At 44.3% G+C, this 15,714-nt stretch overlaps 2 protein-coding genes across 3 annotated transcripts in view; both read right to left on the bottom strand.

Moving 5' to 3' along the window:
• Nucleotides 1-4,224: 4,224 nt before the first annotated feature.
• On the bottom strand, nt 4,225-7,921 carry LOC139367646 (protein FAM110A-like). Its single transcript, XM_071105915.1, has 2 exons — nt 7,759-7,921; nt 4,225-6,169 (listed from the first exon to the last, which is right to left on the bottom strand). Exon 2 carries the CDS (start codon nt 5,970-5,972, stop codon nt 4,689-4,691), a length of 1,284 nt encoding a protein of 427 aa, XP_070962016.1. The 5' UTR covers nt 5,973-6,169; nt 7,759-7,921; the 3' UTR covers nt 4,225-4,688.
• Nucleotides 7,922-8,729: 808 nt separating this feature from the next.
• The window catches only part of LOC139368566 (prickle-like protein 2), a 67,735-nt gene continuing 60,750 nt past the window's right edge, over nt 8,730-15,714 (bottom strand). For both annotated transcript variants that reach the window (XM_071107592.1, XM_071107591.1), the window contains 6 exons: nt 13,440-13,643; nt 12,436-12,622; nt 11,802-12,125; nt 11,232-11,540; nt 10,628-10,987; nt 8,730-10,535 (listed from right to left, as the gene is read on the bottom strand). In XM_071107592.1, coding sequence (XP_070963693.1) covers nt 10,057-10,535; nt 10,628-10,987; nt 11,232-11,540; nt 11,802-12,125; nt 12,436-12,622; nt 13,440-13,643 — 1,863 coding nt within the window. In that variant the 3' untranslated portion in view covers nt 8,730-10,056. The remainder of the gene's footprint in view (nt 10,536-10,627; nt 10,988-11,231; nt 11,541-11,801; nt 12,126-12,435; nt 12,623-13,439; nt 13,644-15,714) is intronic.

Genomic DNA, 15,714 nt, shown 5'->3' on the forward strand with positions numbered 1-15,714 from the left:
TATGGCTTCAACCCTGAATAGAGGGAAAACAAGAACAGTTAGTGGCCTAGGGCTACACATATTTAATGTTATGCAAATACAAAACATCAAGAGGAAGTGTGCAGCAGGATGTTTGAGAAGAAGCATAAATGCAGGTATGTGTAAGTGAAGGTGTGAGGCAGTATGTTGGATTTAGAGAGAAAGCTATTGTCAGAGTAAGAGCGCTAAAGCAGCCTCTTAGGAGAGCCAAGAGTGTTCATGACTCACTCTCTGCCTTGCTCTCTCAGGAGCTGGAGGCGTCGTTCCTCGTTGATGGGGTACAGGTGGAAGACCAGCCCTACCAGCAGCAGGGTGATGGGCACAGGGGCAAACAGTACAATCAGAGCAGTCATCATGTCCTCACTTTGTCTACAGGCAACTGCACAGTACACTCTTTAACCTAAAATGGTTCGTCGGCTGTCCCCCTAAGAGAACCCTTTGAAGAACCCTTTCTGGTTCCAGGTAGAACCCCTTTGGGTTCCATGAAGAACCCTTTCCCCAAAAGGGTTCTACTGGAAACCAAAAAGGGTTGTACCTCGAACCAAAATGTTTTTTCCTATGGGGACAGTTGAAGAACCTTTTTGGAACCCTTTTTTATAGTGTACCCCACAAAGCTGCAGTACAAACAAGCATACAAACAAATGATACACGCATGCATGAACACAACATAAATTGAGATATGGTGATAGAAACATGAAATCAGATTTGACATAATAAGGAGGAGAGAAAGGGAGAGGAGGAGTAGGTGGATGTATGACTCAATGTTAGTCATGTTTGAGATTCCAACAGACAGGCCTCCCCTAGCTTACTGCAGAAGGCGTAGCAGTAGAAAAAAAGTTGCTTCAGGTCCTTGCAGCAGGTTGTTTTTCACAGCGAAGTCATCTACCACGTCCGGGAGCATGGACCTACATGAATAATAAGAGACTGGTTCGCAAATCAGACCAAACGCAGATTATGCAACAAGCACTGTCTGGTGAATCGATTGAAGTGTAAACTGGCCAAGTGTCAAATCAGCATATTAGAATATTCAACACTTGACAGGCTGTCATGGGGGTTTATGAATGAATCATCAAGTCAGCATTTTGTGTGTGTTGAGTGTCATTCAGAGTGACAGAGGCAGAGACCGAACTGGAGCAGAGTACAGTAGAGAGCAGAGACAACCCTAAGCCAGAGTCGTGGCCTTCTAACTGCAGACTCGCCAAGGCAGCAGGAACACGGTTGCCAAGCTGAATCCTAGCATCACACACGGCCACGAAGACTGGCAGTAAATACGAAGAAAAAAAAACTATTATTACTGTAAGCATAAACTTGTCATAAAGGGAGAAACAATGTTGTGCTCACAAACCAATGGAGATTGTAATCTATTTCCAAGCCCGTACCAGAGATGGCTGTAACAGTGAAACAGCTGTAGTTGCTGCCAGATATTAAACACTAACAAGAGAATGTCTCGTGGCTATAGTTTTTGCCCCTTAATAAGGAATAAGTGGTTAGCTTCCAGAGACAAATACCAGCTACCAAATATATAAAATCATAAAGAGTATGATATGCCAGATTGGATAAGAATTGTGTTCTGTCATCTGTGTGTTGAGCCAATCAGACTGTCCTTTTGTGGCCAAGAGGGTGTGGGGTGTGAGATACAACTATGTGTGACGTTGACAGAACTATGTGTAGCAACAAGCAATGTCTTACCAGCAGAGACAGAAGGTGCTGGAACTGGGACCCAAGCCCAGCTGCATGGGTACAGAACAGTGCAAAGTTCCCCAAAGACATCTAAGGGACAAATGTGCATTAGTTGACTCAAGATTGTCATTTTTTGTTGATCTATTTGGATGCAGTCCAGGCAAGGATTTATCTAGAAGGCAAGTGCAGCAAAGAGAAAGCCAAGGCCCAGTCGTTGGCAAGGAACATGGCACACTAGCATCTTTAGAGTGGAGAGATAGGACACACACTATCCACACTAGAGGGGAGCTGGAGACAAAAATCAGAGGGGTGTTTGGTATTGTAGAAAACTGAAGAAAATACTTACACTACCATGACATGTCATAAGTTACTTTAGTTCCAAGTCTATCCATTATTTAGTCACCTCCCAGCTCTAGACTCTTTAACACGTTCTACTGAACCTTGACCTCCCATGTGCTTTGCTCTAGCAGTTCTAAACTGACCACACTAACCCTAACTCCATTGTTCTGACCGTTGACTCACTCCGCAGCTTTTTCACCCCCAGGAAGAGGACAAGGCAGCAGAGGAAGAACAGCCCACCATTGACTAGCACTGAGGTCAGGAAAACCTTACAACAGGGGAAAAATACACAAAACCTCACAGATAAACAAGGCTACACAAACACAAGTCCTTCACATGTATGCATAAAACGCACAGGCCTATGGGTAAACAAACAAGACAAACTCACGTCCTTGAAATGCATGCTCCCACACGAATGGCCTTTGTTGTGCTAAGGACAGTTAATTAGTGTAATATGATATCCCTGGCATTATAGGTAAGTTGACTTCCACAGACAAAGAAACGCTGCTAAACCAACATAGTAGGAGAGCGGTATGTACTTCAGTGCTGGGTTAGGCTAGGGTTTGAGACTGGGAAACATTTACTTGCAGTGTGTCTCAGAGGGGAAGTAGTACCATGGTCTGTAGTAACGGTTTGTGGTGAAGGGGTGTTGTGACGCAGCGCCTGGCTCTGGTCCAACTGCTGACATGCCCCAGCCTTCTCTGTGTAGAATACAGCCACAACCTGACCCTGAATCACAGAGGCCACCAGCTCCACACTCATTCCTATCAGAGAGAGACTGAAAAACTGAAATGTATGATTTTATCAATTGTTACTGCATGCAATTCGTCAATACAATATGAAAAACGAGACAGTGGATATCAAGCTCTTACTGTAGGCTGTGGCAGAGTGTCTCATGCTCAGTGAAAGGGAAGGCACATTAATACACTGTCAGGAAAGAGACAGAAACCATGGTGAAAAAAAAGGGGTTTGTGATACTGTAACTAGAGTCATTCAAGAATTGCACCTCGTAACCATGGTTACACGGACACAGGAAGAGTATGGAAGACAGTAACCATACCGACGCCCTAAGGAAAGTAAATGGTACTCCTTGTTTTATACAGTCAGGTAATTCTCAAGAAGCAGCGGCAATAACCCTGCAGAGATCAGGCTACAGCCAAGTGATTTGTTTGGGATACATACAGTAGTCATGGTGATACAGACATGGAGCAGGGCAAACAGTGGTTGAGGATGTAGAGGATAAAGACTGGGAGATAGGGTTGGCGGGTCATACTGTGTGTGAAGGAAGAGTAGATAACAGGCTGGATGTCATGAGGGTCTCAAACAGGTAGTTTGATGTGAGGTACCAGGGAACACTGAAGGCTTGAGACATGAACTACAGCAGGACATAGGAGAAGAAACCAAAAGGCATGGAGACAACCACCCTGAAAAACACAAAGATACAGAAAGGGATGCTCTGAGAAGGACAGCACTGCCAAAAGTCAATATAAAAATGGACGGCATTACTGAGATCCACGAACCATGGCAGGAGTTTGTCAATGGGTGTCAAACCGCTGAGGCTCACTAGCCTGAAGGTAGGGATGGGTCAGTTCCTCTTGAAGGATCAGAGAAACATAGAAGGCCTCAATCTGCAAAAGAGCCAGGGACAGAAAGGACTCCAGGCCAGAGAGATTACAGACAGACACGAGACAGTGGAGTTGACTGACTGACTGACATGCAGGCAATGAGTAACATTACTGACCTGTAGAACATCCAGCAGGAGAATCTGTACAGCCACACTAAAGTGTTATAACGCAAAAAGGTGTTTGGGGAAATGGTAGTCCATTGCAAGAGGATGGAGAACCAAATAAATGCTTCTGAAAAATAAAATCATTGTTTCACGGTGTCATTAAATCAGGAGTTGCTCAAGTTCAAATGGAGTAAAAACACACTAAGCCAAATGTTCAACAGAAACTTCATATTGAATTGGACTCCCATGACCTGGTGAAACTCTCCTGTAATTTCACCCAGTCAGTCCCAACTCTCCTGTAATTTCACCCAGTCAGTCCCAACTCTCCTGTAATTTCACCCAGTCAGTCCCAACTCTCCTGTAATTCCACCCAGTCAGTCCCACATACCTTTTCCCGCTCAAGCTGCACCCCTCGAAAACAGAGAGAACATGAATGATGAACTCACACACCTCAGATCAGCTTACTTTAACATTGTTAAATGGTATTTATTTAGAAACAGATCATCTGAACATACAGTAACAAAACAAACAGCAGCACAACCAAAAATAAAGACTTGTAAAGTCCCAGTATGAGACAAAAACAAATATGTTGATGTATTTCTCATTTAAAAAAAACAGAACACAATTCTGATAACTTACTTGTAATCTGACCGGCTCTCTTTTTTTTGCCAATAAAGGTGAAACGGGTGGTAGTACAAAGTACCAAATATCTTGCACAAATGATGTCCAACACTATCATACTGCTTTAACAGACATTTCTTTCACTATTAGTACACATCAGTCCCTTCCTTTCATTTTCATTGTCATTGGTTGGTTTATACGGCAGTCACACTTCTCCAGTGTTTTTTCTCTGTACAGGAATTATGTTTAAAGTGTACCTCCATATTTTTCTCCCCTGCCTATTTACATCAGTCCCATGGCCCTACATGTTGGTGCTCCTGGCAGTATCCTTGGATTGGCGGATACCATAAAGCCACTTGATCACTCTGGCGTTCCTCTCAATGACCGAGACACCATAGGGAGCCGGCTCTGCAGGCCCACCGTTCTCTTCTTCCTCTTCACCCTCATGGCCTGCACACTCTGACCCAGGAGCACTGGCACTGCGGAACTGTGCAAGGGAGGCAATGTCCGAGCCCGGCCCCTTCAGCACCTGCATCTCCGAAGGGTCCAAACCACACAGGTTGAAGAAGCGCTCCAGGTCAGTACTGGCCCGGGAGTAACGGTCACTCATGTCTGATTTGGAGCGGGTCAGAGAGGGCCGTTTCCTGGAGCTACCGGAGGACGGGCGAGTGACCGACGGGGAGGGCGGAAGTATAGGGTAGTTGGCTGGGAACTGAACGGGGGTAGACGGGGAGTTGGGGGTTGGGGTGTGGTCTTGTGGTGGAGGGGCTGGGACTGGTTTAAGAGATGCAGGGCCTGGTGCATAGGTAGTTCGGGGGTGGAAGAGACGAAGAGGTGACATAGCGTTGTGGATCTGGGTGTGTGGATGCAGAGCCATGGGCTGCAATGGGAGATGCATCTGCTGCCGTGCTCTGAAGGGCTTCCTCACTGGCATGGTATGGTGGTGTTGGGGTATTACGTCCACTCTACGTATGGTCACTGCAGCAGAACATCCAGAAGGACTTAGTGGGCCAGAGGCATTTATCCTTAATTTGACTGGGGTGGACCATTCAGGGCAGGGGTTCGGGATCCCCTCAGCAGCCCCAGCAGAGAACGGAGAGGGACAGGGAGAGATGGTAGTGGTGGTGGGGCAGTCAGGGGCCTGACTACTCTCCACTGGGTCCATGGTGGGGGAGGTAGGGGGAGTTTCAGCCTCACCCATCCCGTTGATCAGGTTACTCAGGTGCTCCAGGTCCAATGGGGCACTCCCTTGCTGGGTGTAGTTAGAGCGAGAAGGTTGGGTCTTACGCGTTGGCCGTAGTCCGGTAGCCGGGGACATCAGAGGTTTGCGCATGACAGGCGGAGGCACTTTTATTGGCTGCTGCTTGGAGGGGGCCACCTGACTCTTGACATATTTAGCCTTGTCTGCCGCCAGCCTCTCCACTGCGCTCTGCCTGGGCTCAGCTGCTGCCGCTGTTCTTGGTTGGAGGAGGAGGCGGTTTGGCATGAGGATGCGGTTGGGGTTGGGCGTCCCAGTAGCCCTCACCGGCTGTGTCAGGACAGGCTGGGGGGTCTCCACAGGCATGCTAGAGATGGGAGGTAACATGGGTGGGTTGTCCTTGACTCCCGTCTTTCTCCTGCAGTTTTTGGCCACCTAAAGTCAAACTTCTTTGGATGCCATCAGTCCAGAATCCTACTGTCCCCTGAAAGTTGACAGGATTTTGCTCTTGGCGATATGATTCCTTCTTCGTCCAGTTCCCACGGGATCTCACTTGATCCCTGGTGCCTTAAAGTCTGGATGTTCTGTAGAAAAAGGAGAAACACCATCACACATCAGACAGCAACGTACACACCATCAGATATACGTGTCAGAGGAAAGAGACAACACATACAAGCAAGCAATCAATATAAATTCACAGTTACCTCAAAGACAGAGGGAGAGATACAGAGATACTGCCCCAATGTAACTGATACAGCAACTCACACTAAGCACTATAAAGTGCTGTGGTTGATTCAGGGATATTGTAAGTCAACAGTATAATGGCTCCTCCCACTGCACCCACAAAACCCCAGGATGCAGCCAATCACAACACAGAATGCTATACATCTGAATAGAAAAGGGATGGGTCGGATGCAGGCCATTGGCTGCGGGTCCAAAACATTTATCAATTACACCTGGCACCCATCGATCTCAAGAACATAACACAATAAACTTCCACACTTCATTTTCATTCATTGTAAGGCCAGTGAAAAGCCTGAGCTTGAGAGAGGACTGAAGAAAAGTGTGGGGGTGGGGGGGCTCACCAGCTGTCAACAAACTATTGTTTGGAAGAATATCCATACACACACCCCAACAGCTGTTAGAGGGGAACAATGCCACTCCATCTTTAAATAAAGCTCCCAGTTGCTAGGGGGTAGTGCTGGGCTTGGGCTTCCTCTAGACTGCAGACCCCAGGGTTGTCTGGTTTGTATTTCTGAAACCGTAACACTTGACCCACCCATCTAGGAGTTGTAGTCAGTCATCATCAATTCGTTATCTGAATATTTGTTTTGCTTAGAAGAACACACATTATATAGGTTTTTTCTACACCAGTAAATTTGCTGAAGATCAGTGACCACAGCAACATAAACATTAACTTGAGAGCTGGATACAAGGGGATTGGGTCAGGGAAATGATTCCATGTATCTGACCCTACTGGGGAACAAGAAGTTAAGAGTGTAGGCCTGTTATTAACTTCTAAAGATGTTCCTATTGTGTGGTGTCATGCACCGTTGGTAGATAAAGTGCAAAGATATCAATGACAAACCCGTATTCATTGCTTTATGAAAGAGGAAGAGTGAGTTTAAAATACACCACTCTAATAGTCTGTGTGACAGACACATTCTCAACATGTTTCTCATTCCACCAGGAGCAACAACTGTCTCGCTGCACTCTCACCTGCATGTCCTTATCTCTTTATCTCAATGTTGCTTCTCCTCTCACACACTCCTACTGTACACACAGTACAATGCATGTCAATGAGGGCAGAGGACATTCTATTTTATTAGGCCAAGTTCTCCAAGTACAGTAATACCGGACACAAAGTACAGTGGTATGTAAAATAAACATACAGATCCTTCTCGTTCAACCCAGGCTCAAGTCTCAGCTTGTTCCATTTAGGAAGAAAAAACACCTAACACCATGGGATGACCCAGGAGGTTAATGAGAAAAGACTTGTAGAAACTCACAAGCCAGGTATGTACATGAAACTGAAAGGACCTCTCACACAAACACAGTCAAGGCCTTATATAGGGTCTTGTCCTAGTGTTCTTTGATCCTGTTTGTTTGAAGGCGTTGGTTCCTAGGACACACGCACAGTTACTCAGGCTTTTACAATCCAATGAAAACTCACCTTTAGAGTGGAAGTAGAATCTTACAGGTCCCCAACAGAACTCTAGGCCTCTCTACAGCTCATCACGCCACAAAGGATAACAACTGTAGAATTCTACTGTAGCGTGTGAATGTGTTCCAGAATGGAAGGGAGCAACAGACCAGCCAAACCTGTCAGACGACTCATGTGCTGCTCCTCCTCCTCCTTGTTCTACTCCCTCCCCCACCTGACTACTCTGACCAATCATTCCTACATAAGGAAGTAGACCGGGTTCTGTCACATGACAGTTTATTTTCCTTTACTGATTTATTCTTCAAAGCATGCTGGTGTTTGTAATAATTAACCTGTTAGACAATAACAGACCCATCTCTGATCAGAAGATCAGTGTGTGGACCATAGACTAAAAAGAGGACCGTTGGAGTTAATTGTCAAAATGAAACATAATATTGAAATGAATGAAACATACATTGTGTACAAAACATTATTTTTCCATGATAGATTAACCAGGTCAAAGCTATGATCCCTTATCGATGTCATCTGTTAATGAAGGGGAGGAGACAGGTTAAAGAAGGATTTTTAAGCCTTGAGACAATTGAGACATGGATTGTGTGTGTGTGTGCCATTCAGAGAGTGAATGGGCAAGACAAAATATTTAAGTGCCTTTGAACAGGGTATGGTAGTAGATGCCAGGCTCACCGGTTTGAGTGTCAACAACTGCAACACTGCTGGGTTTTTCCACACTCAACAGTTTCCTGTGTGTCTCAAGAATGGTCTACCACCCAAAGGACAACCAGCCAACTTGACAACTGTGGGAAGCATTGGAATCAACGTCAGTCAGCAACCCTGTGGAACGCTTTCGACGCCTTGTAGAGTCCGTGCCCCAACGAATTGAGGCTGTTCTGAGGGCAAAAGAGGGTGCAACTCAATATTTCCGAAGGTGTTCCTAATGTTTTGTCCACTCAGTGTATACTCTGATATGAAATAAGAAATTGTAGTTTTCAATGAATTTATTTCTCCTAGTACAAAACTTTCAGAAACTGTTTCCTCACAATCTCTGAAAAAATAATGTTTAAAAAGTGTTTACATTTCAACAAAAAACATTGAAAACAGGAACCAGCACCCAAGAGTATAAAAATAATAGACTTGAAGTAAATGTGTTTTTGATCTAAAAATCAATGAATGTACACCATTTCTTTTTTGAATATCATATACTCACATAGGGAGGCTTTACGTCAAAGTGAGAACCTTGTATATAGTCTTACTCTATTGTGTTAATATTTCATTTTTTGCAAATTTTCCTTACTTTTAAATCTGCATTGTTGGGAAAGGGCTCGTTAGCATTTCACGGCGAAGTCTACACCTGTTGTATTCAGCGCATGTGACAAATACATTTTGATATGATAGGTTGTCAAAACATACATACATGAACATACACACCAACATTCACAGTCCAGGTTTGCACATATAGTCTTTTCAATCTCACTGTGTGGGACCAACACTCTGTTTTGGTTCTCACAGAATATTTAGCCAACTATTTGGTTAAACAAACATTTCCAATCATTATTCTCATAAAATGTATAACATTGCATATAACACTCAGAGTAGAAAAAATGGTATGCTACAAAAACATGAAAAGTCAGATTCTTAGTTGATATCGGCCTTGGTGAAATATTGTGACTGAACACTGCCAGCACATTATTTTCTGAAGAACTCTCTAATGTGCATGTTTGGAAGCAGAGAGTGAGTGAGAGAGAGAAATGCCCATGAAGACCCTCAAAGAAATGTAGAATCTGAGAAGGAATCCCCAAATCTTTCATGTACATTAATTAGATGGTCCTATACAAAATTAGAGATAAGAATAACTTCCCACAATAAATGCTTACATGTTTATACTGGAATGAGCATTCTCTTTCCACAAATTCACTTGAATATAATATAATGTAAAGTTAATTTCTTCACGTTTCTGAGTAAATCCTACAACATGCGCTGCGGGAACACAGTGAAATGTTCTTACAGAACTCCCTAGATGGATGCCAGATTCACTCTACTGTGGAAAAAAGTGCCCTAAACAATATACAAACACAAAACATAACATTTATATTTTATATCTGATCCCTCTAATACATCTTACAGTCAGTCACTCTCTCTGTTTCCTCTTGCCTTCTTATAGTAGTGGTTTAATCGTTGAATGAGTCTGCTGGATAGGAGTGTTGTATTCAAAGTATCCCCACATGTTACAGATTCATATTTATCCTTCATTGTGAAACTGGACATTGGCTTGATCGTTGAAAAACAGAACTTTCACTGTGAGGGTCAAACTTAGGAGATGGCACAGTTCTTGTCTTTGTCCTTTGCACCAAGGCCATTGGCCCTTCTCTTCCTGCTCAGGCTGTCTCTCAACCCCCTGTCCTTCTCTCCTTCAGTCTTTCCATCCCTCTCTCCTTCCCTCTCTCCATCCACAGACTGGGGCCTGTGGGTTAGCTGGGGGGGCAGGGGGATAGGCTGCCCCAGGAAGTAACCATCTTCCTCTGAGTCTGAGGAGGAGGAGCAGGTGGAGCAGGAGTCCTCATGTTTGTTGTACTGGGTTGGCTGGAGGTTGAGTAATGGGGGCTCTGTGATAACAGGGGAAGAGAGGGAAACACTCTCCCTCTCTCGTCTCCTTTCTAGAGCATCCAGACGGGGCCTGTCCGGCTGAGAGTGACAGAAACATGTCTCTGTGCCTAGGTGGAGAGTGGAGTCGGAAGCCACACGGCCACGGTTCCACCCCCGCCGTAAACTACGATGTTGGTATGAACCATCTGTGAGGAGACGCAAAAAAATGAAAGACAGTTGGCATTTGTGATGAAAAGAAAAAGAGAACGAAAAGGAAAAAAAAAGTTCAGTCTCTTACCCAGTAGGTCCATTTGAGGTGGAATGCCCCTCTGCATATGTAACCTGCTCCCAAAACCTCCATCCTCTTCCTCTGCCTGTTCTTCATCACCCTCTCTTCTCTCCTCCTCTTCTTCTTCTTCCTCCTCCTCCTCATCCACAGAGTAGCTGCAGCTGATTGGCTCTCGGAAACTGACCCTGGTTGTCCCACTTCGACTTGATTGGGGGCTAGGGTCAGGGGGGCTTGGCTCTGGTTGGTGCAGACTTGGCCTGATTATCAAATCACAAGACTTGGGTTGAGGGGGCGGGAGGGGCAGAGGTTCAGCAGGACTGGGATGGTTTAGTGATGCAGGTAAGGAGAAGTTCCTCGGGGGAGGAAACACTGGGAAGAGGGAGAGAAAACAAATGAAATACCTCCATTTATACATTTAAAAAAGCAAGGGATACAATTTATGTTCAAACAACTCACAATAACAGGAGGTGAGTAAGACTTGGTTACAGATTTATAGAATACTACTCAACTCTTGCTTGTGGCCAATTGTATCTAACAGAGCACCACAGTTAACTTTTTCATTCCGAACAGTCCCAATTTAACTTATGATGCATGTTATTGCCTTGTATAATACCTTGCATAACTTGACTACTTCTCTCCACACAGTTCCCACGGTCCTTTGCAGTAGACGTTCCTCTACTGAAACTGGTGAGGGGGTGTCCCGCATAGCCATTGGGCTCTCCTAAAAACTCCAGACTACTGCCTGGATGCTTGCCACATTCTCCAGGGTGCAAACTGCTGAGTGATTGGTCGACAGGACAAGATGGTCCCCAGTTATTGGCTAAGTGACAATGGGGAAGGGGCGAGTAGGACCGTCTGAGGTTAGGATGACCGTTGAGTGGTGGGGGGACTCCATTCGGAACGTTAGTAGAGATGTGAACACCTGTGAGACAGATGAAATGAAGATAAAACCCACCTTGTTTAAATAGAAAAGGCTATGTAATCTTTGACAATTTCTAAAATCTATTGTTTTGAGCATGTGATCAAAGTTACTTTGGAGAAAAGAGCCTGCTAAATAAGTAAAATAATCTATGTGCATGAGTATTACAAAGCTGTTACATGCTGGGGAAATAAAAAGGCTCAGGAATGACCTACATAACATGTAAATGCCATCTGCATCTATGTATGTACAGTAAGCCCCTACGTCTATTTTCCAGTGCAGCATGAATGCAGACTTCTCCTGGGACAACAGGGATGTTGGCTCCCTCTGGTGGTTGCTGCTGCTGCTGGATCTTCTCATCTGTCTCACAGCATCTGTGCTGAGGAGGCCGGTTCTGGAGGGCTGAGTCACACGAGTCTGAGTTATCTGGGTCCTCTCCCAGAGAGCAGGGCCTGGAGCAAAAGATGAGGCCCCCACGTGGGAGGAAGGGCCGCCCCAGCAAGGGGAGCCGACAGCGGGCACAGCAGAAACACGACTTGGCAGCATGCCAGTGCTGGCCCTCATAGGTCATTTGCCCCTGGTCTATACCTGGAAGACAAAGCTGGTCTAAGAAAATTGTCTGTGTATATGGATTTCTCCCTGTTTGAGTGGGTATACTTCTCTCTGTGCGAGTGGTTGTATACTTCTCTCTGTGTGAGTGGTTGTATACTTCTCTCTGTGTGAGTGGTTGTATACTTCTGTGTGAGTGGTTGTATACTTCTCTTTGTGTGAGTGGTTATATATTTCTCTGTGTGAGTGGTTATATATTTCTCTGTGTGAGTGGTTATATACTTCTCTCTGTGTTAGTGGTTGTATATGTTTCCCTTTGTGCAAACATGGACCTGTGTTGTTCCAGTACCTATGTGTTCCCCACAGGTGTCACAGTACTCTGCATAGAGTGACTCATAGCAGGAGCAGCAGTACGGCCGGCACTCTCTCATGATGTAGCGCTGTCCTCCCAACGCTGCTTCACACTCAAAACAACAGAAGTGCTTCCTATGCCAGTGTCGGCCCTCTGCCTCTGTACACTCATCAGCTAGAATTATCTGCAGTTCAGAAAGAGAAGAAGAGGAGAGAGAGGGGGAGAGAGAGAGAGGGGGGAAGAGAGAGAGGGGGGAGGAGGAGAGAGAGAGAGAGAGGGGGGGGAGAGAGGAGGAGAGAGAGGGGGGGAGAGAGAGGAGGAGAGAAAGAGAGTGGGTGGAAAAAAGGGTAAGAGGCTCAGCAAATCACATCACTAATGAACATTTCTGGTTCATGTGGAATGACAGCTCTGTTTCTCTGAAAGACTGTCTTTACAGTGTGACAGGGTACATCCTCTAAGGACTTGTGAAGGTCAGTCATGACAGACCTATTAGTCTACTTCAACTAATCTCTTAAGTCAGAAATACCAAGGGTCTAAACAAGACTGTGTGTGGGTGTGTGCGCGCACGTTGAAGAGCGATTTAAAAGGTGTTTGTGGAACAACAACATATGGCTGTCTCATTGAGGGACTAGATGTTCCTCTAGGGTCTACAGGCATGTAAATCAAATAAAGAAACACTCTCCCAGCCCCGAGTACAAGTCTGCCAAAGATACAAATCTCCTCATAAGAGTCAGTGTTAGAACTGGCGAGAGCGGCGATTTGAAAAATTTAGATTTGTAGACAGGGCAGAGAGTGTATAAGCAGAGAGTGGATACACAGTTTGGAGAGCTTTGTGGACAGCACAGGGCCGCACAGTATATGAGCAGACAGCGTACATAGTATGGAGAGATTTGTTGACAGGACAGGGCAGACAGAGTGCATGACCAGACAGTGGACTGGATACACAGTGAGCATATAATTTCTTGAAGGTGGCAGAGTCATGACAGGGCAGAGTCAATCACCTCATCACAGGCTTGGCAGCGCGGTTTGATCCTCTCAGCGTGGTGCCTGCCACAGTAGATCTGTCCATCCTGGTAGAAGTAGATGAGGTCCACCAGCAGCTCAGTACAAGAGGCACACTGGAAACATTGAGGGTGCCAGCAGCTCCCGTGACCCGCCCGGCTGGCAAACACCGCTATGTCCCCACCACAGATCTGTCTGCCACACTGAAACACAGAGAATGACAGAGACAAAACAATAGGTAAACAAAATGTAAATGAGCATGTGAGAACACAAGTGTATACATAACAGACCTCGGTTCAAATACATCCCAGCTCGCACATTTGGTTCCTTGGAAGTTGTGGGTACGTACATTTTTGGTTTCCCATTTGTTCTGGGAACGAAGCCATACGCTTCCTGACGGGTAAAACTGAACCTTAAAAAAAAAAATGAAACACTCCGAGAACAGAACTAAACATTTTGCCTGTTCTGGGAACGTTTATCTTTAGGTTGCACTGAGGTTCTGAGAATGTTTTACTCTGGTTCCTTGACAGTTTTCCTGGGAGGTTTTATTAACTCTCAGAGAACTAAAATGAGGTTGTAGGTTTTAAAAAACAAAAATGTCACTGAATGTTTCTATAAGACTTTTAATAACGTTGCTAGCTTATTTTGGGTTAACGTTTTTGAACTCCAAGAACAGATAGGAAATTAATTTCCATGTGTCCTTAGGCATTAATCATGGAAACACATTATTTTTTTTATTGTGACACAGCATCAGTTAGATTCGAATGTATAATCCTCTGTTCTCTATCTATGTAATTAGTTCACTGCGCCACCAGGATGGAGCAAGACTGACATGTTTTTAGTCTATTCAAAAATACCCCATTTCAAAGGAAACAGGCACTCATTAAGATCAGGTGTGGCCAAATAGTGGGCGAGACCAACATACCTGAATACACTTAACAAGAGGGGATAGAGTGTTTTGTTGATGCTGAGAACGTAAATGTACATGTTTTTAAATAACATTATTGGAACGTTCTCTGAACATGAAACATTTTTGTTTTTTATGGAGTCTTCTTAACGTTCTTGGAACATTTTGAGAACATGACTTTAAATATAACCATAAGGAAACATTATGCAGAAGTACTGAAATTCCAACAGACGAATGTTGTTTCTTGAAATTCTCTGAACTATTTGAGAACTTTCCCAATGTAAAACCATTTGGAGAACGTTCCTAGAACATTACCAAAATTGAAATTAAAATGTAAACATGTTTGAACTTTTAGGGAGTGTTCTGTTAAAGTAATGCTAGCACGTATGGTTGATTTACATCATTGCTCTACTACGTAAACAGAGGACATCCAAGATGGAAAGTTAATAGTGGGGTAAGGAAATGTTCAGTCTAAAATTAACTAACTAACTCGTTAATTTATAACAAAACATACATTTGATTAGCTAGACGATTTTGAGTTGATAGCAAGCAAGCTAAAGTTGTAGCGGCTGACTTTCTATGGGCTGAACAATGCAAGCTAACAGCTGCTACTTGCTAGCCACATGATCGTAACGTTTAACAGGTTGCAGTTGTCTAATATGTCACTTGTTTTAGTATAGAAGGTTTATAATAACATTTTGAAAATGTGTGTGATGATTTATGTGCCATATTCATGATGTTAGTGGCAAGCGATGTCTGAAGTTCAACGGCTTATGCTAGCTAGCTACTGTTGTGTGTGTTTGTTTATTAAGGAAGGGCTGGCTGCAAACGGAAGGGCTGGGGCGGTCCTACGTAAAACAGTACATCATGATTCATTCAAGTTTACATAAAAGTTTTAATGACTCCAACCTAAGTGTTTCAAACACGCCACAAATTTCTTGTTAACAAACTATAGTTTTGGCAAGTCGGTTAGGACATCTACTTTGTGCATGACAAGTCATTTTTCCAACAATCGTTTACAGACAGATTATTTCACTTAATCACAATTCCAGTGGGTAAGAAGTTTACATACACTAAGCCGACTGTGCCTTTAAACAGCTTGGAAAATTCCAGAAAATTATGTCATGGCTTTAGAAGCTTCTGATAGGCTAATTGACATCATTTGAGTCAATTGGAGGTGTACTTGTAGATGTATTTCAAGGCCTACATTCAAACTCAGTGCCTCTTTGCTTGACATCATGGTAAAATCAAAAGAAATCAGCCAAGACCTCAGAAAAACAATTGTAGACCTCCACAAGTCTGGTTCATCCTTGGGAGCAATTTCCAAATGCCTGAAGGTACCATGTTCATCTGTACAAACAATAGTA

The sequence above is a fragment of the Oncorhynchus clarkii genome, chromosome 16, assembly GCF_045791955.1.
Source record: "Oncorhynchus clarkii lewisi isolate Uvic-CL-2024 chromosome 16, UVic_Ocla_1.0, whole genome shotgun sequence".
In the NCBI taxonomy this organism is placed as follows: Eukaryota; Metazoa; Chordata; class Actinopteri; order Salmoniformes; family Salmonidae; genus Oncorhynchus; species Oncorhynchus clarkii.

What these genes read in the sequence shown, in the direction of transcription:
- LOC139367646 (XM_071105915.1), bottom strand. Translation starts at nt 5,972, where the DNA reads ATGTTACCTCCCATCTCTAGCATGCCTGTGGAGACCCCCCAGCCTGTC.